General features: G+C 33.8%; 1 protein-coding gene across 1 annotated transcript; it reads right to left on the reverse strand.

Moving 5' to 3' along the window:
• Nucleotides 1-1,830: 1,830 nt before the first annotated feature.
• Nucleotides 1,831-2,519, reverse strand: LOC114195258 (lachrymatory-factor synthase-like). The gene has a single exon (XM_028085661.1). It carries the CDS (start codon nucleotides 2,466-2,468, stop codon nucleotides 1,935-1,937), a length of 534 nt encoding a protein of 177 aa, XP_027941462.1. The 5' UTR covers nucleotides 2,469-2,519; the 3' UTR covers nucleotides 1,831-1,934.
• Between the last annotated feature and the right edge of the window lie 10,011 nt (nucleotides 2,520-12,530).

Consider the following 12,530-nt stretch of genomic DNA (forward strand, 5'->3'; position numbering starts at 1 on the left):
ACAAAATGGAACTATAATAAAAAGAAATAAAAGTAATCTAATAATAAAATAATAGTAATAATAAAAATAAAAATAAAAATAAAATCACAAATAAATAAATAAAATAAAACAAAAAAAACAAAATTAAATTAAATTAAAAAATAAAATAAAATAAAATAAACATAGATATTTATTCTTTCTTAAACTAAAACATATTTTTTTACCTTTTTATTTTATTAGTTATTTATTTATTTTTCTCAATTGAACTTTAATTAATTCTTTTCTATTATTATTTTTATCATTGTTATCCGGATGAAATTGAGTGTTGACAATTTGCTTGTGGAGGATGTGAAATCCTTTTGGATAGAGATAGCCATCATGTTTAGTCCATGTTGAATCTCAAGTAGGGAGGGATGCAACATAATTCTTTACACTTTGATCATGAAGTCCATTGAGATGATAAAATCTTTTTCTCATTATTTGATAATGTTTTTCTAAGTTTGTGATTTTAATTGAGCAACATTTCATCACAAAGGATTCTTGTATGAGTTTTTTTTTTATCAATGATGGTACCATTTCTGATGGATTCTTCATGAAGTGTTCCTAGTACTTTTTTTTATCAGCAGAAAAAATTAAAATATAGGAAGCACTTGGGGTGCTTCAATCCATATACAGATCAAAATGATTAAAGCCCCACAAAGATCCTACTTTACTATTACAAATATAATACTGTAGATGTTTGTTTGAGCTCATGGAACTAATTTTGTCTAACATTTCCCAAATTGTGGTACCATTCTTTCAAAGTTTCTATTATTCTGTAGCAAAATTCTTCAATGATATTGTAGGTATCTGGTTCTTTTATCATCTTGGTATCTAACTGACTCATCATAACCTTTGACCCAGACTGATTCATCACAACCTTCGACCTAACATGCACATTTCAACCTTCGCTTGGGCTGAATTGGCTTGACCTTCGATTAGGACGAATTGATCCAACCTTTGACTCAGGACGAAGGCGAAGTTGAGTTATCCCAGGTTGAAGATCGAGACGAGTCATCTCAAGTTCAGGGTCAAGACGAATTAACCTAGGTTGAAGGTCGAGACGTGTCATCCTTGAGTCTAGGGTCGAGACAAATCGATCCAAGTTGAAGGTCGAGACGATTCGTCTTGATCTTACAGTCAAGACGACTTGTCTTGATCTCACGGTCAAGATGACTTGTCTTGATCTCACGGTCAAGATGACTCAAGATGAGTTGATTTGTGCCGAAAGTCATGCTAAGTCAACTCAAACCAAATGGTAAAGTCGAGTTATCAAAATAGTTTTAAAATAAAATTTCATCTTAAAAGAGAAATTAACTTTTTTTATCCAAAAAGATATTTTGATTATTTCATTTAAACAAACTATTTAAGAAATGAAGATAATTCAAGTATAAATTTTTTAAATACCTTTGTATTTTAATTTCATGTAATTATTAAAATTCTTTGTACAAAGATAAGGTTAACATGTTATTTTGTGGATTAAAAATTGGGTTTTCTTTGATCAATTGAGGTAGTAGTAAAATGACAAGGAAAATTATTTTTTGAGAAACATTTTGTTAACAAAGTTGATAAAGTTAATAAATAGAGTAATGTTTGTGGTGCGGTGACGTTTGTGAAGAGAATGTTTTTACATGTTCTTTGCGATCAACTTGTTCTTCTATGGGTAAGCTATTATGAGAGCCGGTTGGACCAACACCGGCCAACATTTTGTTTGTGAAGCTACGAAGAAAAGGTGTGAAAGGAAGGAAGAGAGTAGAAGTTTTTGCAGAGCCAATTTGGTTTATAGATAAACTTCTCTAAAAACATTCATACTTTAAGAAAACAACTCAATCATACTAATAAAAACCAAAATCTAAATTACATGATACATTTAATATAAAAGTGATTATTTAGTAAACAAATGAAAACAGATCTGATCATGTATTGTTCAAAATTCCACTCACCAAACTTTGAATTTCTTCCTCCATTTTCTGGGCCATAACCTGAAGGGCCACATGGTACTTCCCAACCAGTTCCTCAAGCTCCAACCCTTTCACAGGATCAACGGCGAAGGACCATTCCAACATACATCCATTTGACTCATCATCATCATCATCATCATCATCGCTCGTGACCTTCATCGTGGACTCATACGAATTGAATCCAATGTTGCTCTCCACTATCTCATACTTGAGCCAGAAGTCAACATCATCAACGGCAAGCAGCCTCTCCTTGGACCAGCTCACGCTTTCTGGACCGTTGGATGGGATGGAGAAGCCGGCGCAGTATCTTATGCAGCCAGGATCACCGTTGGATCCGTGAAGCCCGTAGCACGTGGCGAGCGTGGGGAAGCGCTTGTGGAGATTGAAGAAGTCTTTCACCAGAGGCCATGCTTGTGCTTTGGTGACGTTTCGCAACCTCGCTGAAACCTTGCCTTCCCATCTTTGGTGATGATGGGAATCTTGCTCCATTTCGGTGGAAAGCAACACAGCAAACAAACAATGGAAAGGAAGGTTACTTTACTCTAAAAAATAATAGACACATGTTAAAAGTGTTAAATATGTTTTTGTTTTTTAAAGTTTTAAGTGAATTTTGAAATTAGTTCTTCTTTCAAAATTTTATACCAATTTAATCATTTATCTTTATAAATATGTAAATTTAGTCTTTCTTATCAAATTTTGTTAAGTTTATTTAACATTTTAAACACATTTTATGATAATATTTGAGTTAATATTAAAGCGAAAGTGTGTCAAATAATGTAAACCATTCCAATTCAAATACTATCATAAAATGTGCTTGAAACATTAGATATAAATTCATGCATTTTTAAAGATGAAAGACTAAATTGGTCAAAAAATTTGGAAGAATGACTAATTTCAAATTTCACTAAAACTTGAGGAACAAAAACATATTTAACCTTGTGTAAAATTGTGTAGACATGTCAAGTGTAATTTATAGTTAATATTAAAATAAAAACGTGTTAAATACTATAAATAACTAAAATATTAGCATCAAATATTAAAAAAATTTAATATAATTAAATTAAAAAATTATATTTTCCTTTATAACTTTTTTAAACTCTTATCACTCACAAGCATTATTTATAACAAATAAATCTCATGTCTTACACATTAAAAGAGTTTTAGAAAGAAATTTTTACTATAAACATAAATGACACGTCTAATAATACAAAATATGTGGAAGTAGAAAACTGGACTTTCTGGAAAGAAGCCTCCATCATGCTGCTTTGATGATGTTTAAAGATGTCCATGAAGATTCAATATCAGAATTGACTTTATTTGTTTTGTGTTTTTACATAATACAATTAAATCATAGCACACTGCAATTAAAAGGAACTTGAAAAGAGAAAAAATGTTTTCTAAAACTTAAATTTTATGAAAAATGTAAAACAACGTTTTTAATTGATTACGTAATCTATTATAATCTATCATATTAATCTTAGAGGTTGCAATAACAATATAATTAATTATATGTTGGTATGACTGATTATTTGCAAAAACATTTTTTTAACTTTTTCTGTTCCAGTACTATAATCGATTATATTAAGTTTGATCATTTAATGAAGAGTGTGTATAATCGATAGGGATGACAATAAAAGAAGCTTTTAAAACAGTAGACAATATAAAAAAAATAGGGTTAAATATGTTTTTGTTCCTCAAGTTCTAGTGAATTTTGGAATTAGTCACTCTTCAAAAATTTATACCAATTTAGTCTTTCATCTTTATAAATCTGTGGATTTAGTCTTTTTTTACCAAATTTTGTTAAGTTTATTTGACATTTTAAACGCATTTTATGATAATATTTAAGTTAACATTGAAGCGAAAATGTGTCAAACGGTGTAAACAATTCAAATACTATCATGAAATGTGCTTGAAACGTCATATAAACTTAACAAAATTTGGTTAAAATGACTAAATTTACATATTTTTAAAGATGAATGACTAAATTGGTCAAAAGTTTTGAAGAGGGACTAATTCCAAAAATTTCACTGAAACTTGAGGGACAAAAAACATATTTAACCCAAAAAATTAAAATAAATATAAAAAGACAAGTTGATTTTACAATTCTTTTATAGTTGACTTCTTTATAAGTTATTTTATGATTATTATTTACTTAATATATAAATATAAATTTCAAATTAATTAAATAAACTTCAACGAACCCGTTAAGATTCTCATTTATACCTAATATCTATGACTGAAATTCTAGTAATTGTAACACCCCATTTAATTAAGTACGCGAAATTAAAGGAAGTGTTACGAGGAAGATAACATAAAAGCGCGGTCTAGGAGTTTCAAACTCAATTCCATACAACCCATGACACACCATGATGCCCAAAAGAAAATTAGATGAAAAGTTAACCAAAGTACATAAATCTACGGATGAACAAATACGTGGGTCGCAACCTTAAATAAACCCATACGGAAATATAAACTAGTCCACGCGGACTATGCAGCGGAATCTCCACCCCCCTGTCGCCTACGGGTGTTCCTCGCATCTGCTCACACCAACAAGTTGATGATCATCGCAAAAGAGAGTACCACACAGCAGATCACACAACAAAGAAAGTAGCGTAAGCTAGAGTACGAAGAGTTTATCCATCAGATCAGATATAATTCCACAATATCATACATTCAAATCAACCAAGCATATTATGACTGTTCACACAATACACTACGACACGACTCGACTCATCCGGATACATATAACCATGGTTGGATTCAGCGAATGCTTGCACTTGTGGTTGATACCTCTGCTCACCCCCGAGCTATGTGTTACAAGTGTTACAATAAATCAATTTCCCTCACCACAAGGTTAGCCCTTAATGAATTTCAGGCCTCCTGCTACTCTCACCATAGGAGTCAGTCCGCTCTAGGTGAGACTAACTGACTCCTTAGAGTGTCAGGATGCAACCTTACCTTGAATCCTTACCTAGTTATACAGATGGGGCACCACCATGGACACCCACTAACAGGGGCCATGGAATTACGTCCCGACCATTGAAGTGCGACCCTGTGAGTCCCACCTAAAGAATCCCAAGGAATTACACACTGACACAGACCAAACTTCCTTAATCAACCAAAACAGATTCATCATGCATACACACAATTATATACATACATCTCATACAGTTTCTCATGATTCATCGCCTTCGTATCCTCAACCAAGCCATATCAACTCTTTATTCTCGAACCCAGAATATGGAACTCCATCTCATATCGTTACCGTGCCACATTGATACCAACTCTTTCATGTCTCATGTTGAATTCATACCAAACTCATCATTTCAATTTCATGAATCATCTCATACAATTTTCATGCTAAGATCGTACCAACCCATTATTCACAATTCATGATTTACCTCACACATGCATACTCATTTATCTCATACTCTCATCACAATACTTAAATTCAAGCCATACATTCACCAACCAAGTCAAGAAAACAATCACACAGCGCCCTGCCTTGCCCAGCACCTCGCTCAGGCTGAAGGATCTCGCTCAGGCGAGACGTGCTCGCTCAGGCGAGTCCCCTTCGCCTAGGCGAGGGCTCGAAAGGGCATCAGGAAAACCACGTGGGATCTCGCTTAGGCGAGTGATGAGTTCAAATTTTTGCCCTCATTTAATATTTAAATTTGGGTATTTAATTGAATTTTCTGTGCTTAAAGATTGATTTAATTAGGATTTGTGATTATTGGATTTATTGACTAAGTTTGGTAAAAGTGGCGTAAAAATTGATTTTAGTTGCATAAAATATTATTGGATATTCTAACGTTTGTTAATGGAGCTGGAATTTATATTTGGTCAATTAATAGTGTGATTTTGAAATATTCAAAGTTACAAAATAAGTCCAAAATCAAGAAATTCTGGAAAAGAATAAATCAGGAGCTAAATGCACCCCCAGATTTTATTTGCACACTCCTTCCTCAAGTGGACCACAAAAACTTGTTCTGCACCCCTAGTTTTCACTAAGTTGCACCCCTCCTACCACTTAAACTCCACTCAACCAGATCATGCCATGTGGCAATCCCCACCTTTTAAAATTAGCCAACCAAAGCAAGCCACGTGGCAACAATCCTTGCACTAACAAGCTGTCCAATGGAAGGCTGCCACGTCATCATCTTCATCTCCCAAAACCCTAACCCTAATTTTCTCCTCTCCTTCCACCACCATGGCAGCCGCCGCCGCACCTCCTCACCTCACCGGTCACCACTGCATCACCATCACACCATTGCCGGCGACGCACCAGCAGCGACAGCACCACCGCAACAGCACTGCGCCATTTCCGTCATCACCGCAGACCTCCACAACTCCGTGAAGCTTGTTCTCGCACAACCATGGCAGCAGCTTCACGCCACCACTGCAGAACCACCACACCTCCATCTTCTCGCCTCCGCATCTGCAGCAACAACGCGAACACTCCACCATCCTCACGCAGCAGCCATGGAAACTGCCACTGCGAAGCAAACTGGCGCCTCCACCGCAGATCGAACGAGATGAATGTTTCCACCTTCGCTTGAACCACCGTGCACCAGCAGCCACGAACCTGCAACACTTCGCCGGAACCAACAGCCACGCACCTACAACCACCGCGAGCTTTGCCGCTGCCACCATCACGTTTCAGCCGTCAAAGGAGGAACAAACCCTAAGGAAGGAGAGAGAAATCTGATTTGGAAGAGCTGACACGTGGCAGTCTCTCAATGGACACTGAAATGGTCAAAGCTGGTCAACTCTGGTCAACTCTGGTCAACTGGTCAAAGTCAGCAGTCAACTCTGGTCAAAACTGCAAATATGGTTAAATGAGAAGGGCAAAATTGGAAATTGGACAGGAATTAAGTTGCTAATTAATTAAATAAAAATAAAAGATTTTAGCAACTGACAGATAAAGCCCAAAGTCCAGTTGAAGCCTATATAAAGAGACTTGAGGGAGCAGAAGGGACTGACATTTTACGACTGACAGCTTACAGCTTACAGACTTAGAACTCTCTGGTTTTGGCAGATACCATCTCTACCACATCTCTCATACTTTCTTTTATTTTCTTTTCATCATATCATCATGTATTCCATCAAAGCCATGGAGGGCTAAGCTTTTAGGGTTGATTCCACTGTAATTTCTTAACTGGATTCTGAGGTTAGATGAATTTATATGTTTTGTTATTTTGATTATTGTTGTGGTTTTTGTTTATCTATGTCCTTTGCTTCTTAATCGAATAGAAAATAATGATTTTAAATCTACATGCATGCTAATCATATGAGCTAAAAGGTTTTTAAATTAAATTGAGACTTTACTTTGATTTTATTTAGAAACTTTCATTTGATTAAATAAGTTTTTGCCAATAATTGAGACTTTAATTTGATTAGAGGTAATTACTTTAACTAAAATTAGTCAAGACTTTACTTTGATTAATTAAGTTTTCTATTTGGTAAAGAAACAAAGGAATAGACATGATTAGGCATAGTAAAATTAATTGAGACTGTACTTTGATTGAATTTACTATGGACAATCTAACAATTCTCACTTTTAATTGAGACTGTACTTTGATTAAAAGTGAGGATGCCAACAAATGAATTGAGTCTTTACATTGATTTATTTGTAAATCAACAACAATAATTAATTTAACAATAATCTCTAGATAACCAATGAAGAATCTGATTTAGAAAAAGCAGTGGAATTGACCTATTTACTATTACTGTGTTTACAATCTTCCGTGTCATTTTCTTTGCATATCAAAACCCCCATATTTTTATAATTGCTAGTTTTAATTGTATTTTTAAGAATCAAATATTTGAGATCAATTTCGTATTCGTTGTGAGACGACTTAGGGTTATCTTAACCCTAACTATTTTGTTCACTACTAACTGGCAATACTGAAGTTGCTAAAGTAGTGGTAATTTGATCGCCTAACGACAGCGATATCAAATTTGGCACCGTTGCCGGGGAGTACGGTTAGTATTTCTTTTATTTTGATTCTGTTTTTATTTATTTATTTTATTTTATTTTATTTTATTTTATTTATTTTTTTATTTTATTTTACGCATATACATTTGATATAGTTTGTTATTTTGTAGTATCTAGTTTTCTGTTAATATAATCCAAGCAAATTTCTATTTTTGTTTTGATTAAGAATTTCTTTTAAGAAATTTTTTGAGACTAGTTTGGAAAACTCTGTCTAGGAAAGACTTGGTATTTAAGTTGTCCACTGTGACGCACCTCTCTTTCCTGGGAGTAGACCCAACGACATCTTAACTCATTTCTTTCTTGAAATCTTTCTCCAAAACAAGAATAGGAAGAAAAAAAAAACACACAGGGAAACACTTTCAGGTGGACTTGCATAGTGCATGACTCGGGCCAATCCGGGTCAATTTTATCAACTTGATTCAGAACTTGAAAGGAACTTGCGTAAATCACGTAGGAGACTTGAACTCAGGTGTTCTACTGAAGGAGTACCGTCATCATCTGAACCTACCACTGAAAGTGTACCGCTAGAATCACCTCTGGTGATTAATATATCTTCTGATCCATCACCTGAACTAGAAATTCAAGAAGATAGAATGGAAGAAAGAACAATAAGAGAGTTGGCTTCACCAGATGCAGCAATTACACAAAACATGTGCATCCAATATCCAGATGGAGAATGTGAGCTTAAGTCTGGGTTAATCCATCTTTTACCCAAATTCCATGGATTAGCAGGAGAAGTAGGACAAGCTCAGGACTTCGGAGTTTTGGAATCCTTAGGGGTGCCTAATTTCGTTTCATTTCTCTGTCTTTTCTTCTCTCTATTCTTCTTTTGTATTCGTGGAGTTCTAAACTTCTTGGGTTGATTCCATTGTAATTTCATTATTGATTTTGAGGTTAGAATGAATTAATTTCTTTGTTCTTTTTATTATTGTTGAGGTTTTAATTCATCTATGTCTTTTATCTTTGAATCTCATAAAAAGTAATGATTTTAAATCTATATGCATGTTGATCATATGAGTTCAAGGGTTTTTAAATTTAATTGAGACTTTACTTTGATTTTATTTAGAAACTTTCATGTGATTAAATGAGTTTTTACCAATAATTGAGACTTTACTTTGGTTAAAGGTATTTACTCTAATGAAAATTAATCGAGACTTTACTTTGATTAATTAAGCTTTTTATTTGGTGAGGAGATAAAAGAATAGACATGATTAGGCATAGTAAAATTTGATTGAGACTGTACTTTGATTGAATTTACTATGGATAATCTAAAAGTTCTCACTTTTAATTTAGACTGTACTTTGGTTAAAAGTGAGAACGCCAACAAATTAATTGAGACTTTACATTGATTAATTTGCAAATCTACAACAATAATTAATTGAGCAATAATCTTTAGATAACCGATGATGAATCTATTTTGAAAAAGCAATGGAATCAATCTATTTTCTTTACTATTATTTTTATTTCTTTTTATCTTTTAAATTTTATTTCTATCTTTGTTTATCTTAATCCCCTATATTTTTTTATAATTTTATTTGACTAACTCTTGTATAGTTTTATAAGAACTAATTTGTTAAAAATCAATTCCGTGTTCGTTGGGAGACGACTTTGGGTTACTTTACCCTTTCTATTCTGTTGACTACTATCTTAACAATACTGAAGTTGTTCTAGATAAGTAGTATTAATTTGATCGCGTCAACGACAGCGTTATCAGCGAGACCCCTCTCGCCTGGGCGAGATACTCGCTAGCTCAAAATAATGAGCAAGTCGCCTGGGCGACCACTCGCGAAATAGGGTTTGGACGAGTCCCTGCTCATCTCGCCTAGGCGAGACTGGCTCGCTTGGGCGAGATTAGCAGGTCTCGCCACTATTTTCCTGCAACAGTCCCTCGTACCAGCTCAATAACAGATTCATATGACGGATTCATGCATTCCAAATCAGTATAGCATCACATCACCCATACAAACTTAAATCGACAACCAAACGACGAGGAAAACAGGACAAATGAGCAAGGTATTAGCTTCCCTACCTGGAAAAGACTACCATGAGACCTCGATCTTAAACAGCGGTGAATGACAATACAAGGAGCGACTCAAGGTGTTGGAAAGAGATGAGAGATAAGGGGAAAATGGGTTATCCAACGTAACAGTAGTAGAACTACGAGCAAGGTTGGAAGGATACTTACGTAGAATATGGAAATGGAGTTAAGCGCTGTTGGATCGAGAAAACCTAAACCCTAGCAGAGCTCCTTACGGCAGCAGAGTGTGACGGCATAGTTCTAGGTTTGTTTCTGAAAATGAGACAAATGTGGATTAGGGCAACACGAATTTGGCATTTATCCTATGGGCCAGCCTTTAGGCCTAACTGTTGTAGGGCAGCCCTTAGAATAAGGGAGCAGAATAAATGGGCCTTACAGTAATACTTTACTCATTCTCATTATCTATGGTTAAATACTTCATTCTTCTCACTTTCAATTGAACAAACTAATATACAAGTTTGAATTAACTAAACAAGTGTAAATTAACTCATCTAGTTCCTCATTTGTTTCAAGTTTCCATAAGTGAGAGCCTATTAACACTTTATTTATTTCAAGCGTCTACAACTTAAGTGTTTTATTACATTACATATTCCTAGCGTCTAGATGTAAAGAATTACTCTTTTACTTAAACAAAAGATTATCAAAATTAAGCAAACTATTAAGAATTGTAATTAAAGTATAAGACTCAATTATCAACAAGCACAAATTCAAGGAATTAAAGACAAATTTATCTCTTGAATATTCAATGTGAATAACAATGTTTTTCTAGTTTCAAAAAGTCCCTCAAATCTCAAGAAAAAAATACTATCTAAAGCAACAACTTTTATGTGTAGAAAATTGAACTTAGAAACCAATCGAAGGGACCCCTAACAAGTTAAATGATACAAGTAGACGAGATCCTTCAACGTTACTTTTAAGACAAAATCATTAGACAATATACAATAAACAATACCGCTAAATGAGTCAACTTTATAAGTTCATTAAACAAGTCCATAAGATGATTCTGGTGAATCATTGTGTAGAAAAATCTAACCATACATTGATTATATGACTTTAAAGATACACTAATCAAACAATACCTTGACTAGTGACTTTAGCAACATGCTACCTAGATGACTTGTCTTTTATCATTTTTTCTTCATATTTAACACTTTATTTCTTCTTCAAACTTATGATCTTGACTTCTCTTAGTCATCAAAAAAATCTCCAATTTAGTCATGTTTGTATCATTTATAAGGTCATTAGATGATTCATTACACTTCAGCTACACAAAGCACATGTAAAAACACATAAGAAACATCTATGTAGTAATATAATATCATCAAAGCTCAAATCATAGATGATTCATTAAGTTGTCTAGATAACTTCTATAAACTAGACTATCTAATTAGTGTCTTTTTGTTAGAATATCTAGTGCATTTTATATACCTATAACATCTATCGTTTAAGAAGACTTTAAAATCTGGTTTTAATTAATATTTTAAATTAAAATTCATTTAATCCCATTTAGATCAATCCTAATTAGGGGTGGCAATACATGACGAATTGAGTTTTTGAGCTCGCTGACCCTCTTGGACCACCTCGTATAGCTTACGGTTCGTGCAAGCCAATGATAGGGGGAGGCGAGTTGGCCTACATAGCTCGTATAAATTCAAATTGCAAAATAAATTATATGTTTCTAATATTATATGGAAAGACAAATATTCCATAATGCAATAGTAATCATTATGTTGTTGAAAAACGCGCTGCAGAATGATTAACGTTGCAGAATGATTAACGTTTGAACAAAAACCTAAGAGGGAGAGTGAATTGGGTTCTTAATAAAAATTATGCTTTTAAAATTTTCCCCTTTTAATATCAAAGTTGAGTTAAAATTCCTTTTTTTTTTATTTTAATAAACACAATAAAATCAAGAGAGTAGGGAAGAGAAAATTGCACAAGTATTTATACTAGTTCGGATCAAAAGACCCTACGTCTAGTTGTTAATCTAAAAACAACAAGATTAACTTAATCACTAAAATAAATCACAATACAATCATAGATAATAAAGTTTAGGGTTTAGAAAACACCTCTCTTGAATCACACAAGAGATGAAGACACCTCCCTTCAAATCCACAAGGGATGAAAACACCTCCTTTGAATCACACAAAGGATGACTGGTTTCTCCTAGCAACCACAACAACACTCAATCACTCAAGATCCCACTTGATGAAAGTTATCACTCTACCCACACTAGATTTTTCAAAGCCTTCCCACAGAGAGTTCTCAAGTACTCAGACTTCTCTAACTTCTGTATATTTCAAATGAAAGCCAACTACTTTATTTATGGAAACCTATTTAGAAATTAGGTTAAGAATATGAAAAGTTAAGTCATAACTGCCATAGATATCGATTATCATAAGTGATAATCAATTATCACATAAACTTTTATAAAAACATTTTTTTCGCTGTGATAATAAATTATCAGCCATGATAATCTATTATTAGTAAGTGATAATCGATTATCACTTGATAA

Source organism: Vigna unguiculata, chromosome 8 (genome assembly GCF_004118075.2).
Source record: "Vigna unguiculata cultivar IT97K-499-35 chromosome 8, ASM411807v1, whole genome shotgun sequence".
NCBI classification, from domain to species: Eukaryota; Viridiplantae; Streptophyta; class Magnoliopsida; order Fabales; family Fabaceae; genus Vigna; species Vigna unguiculata.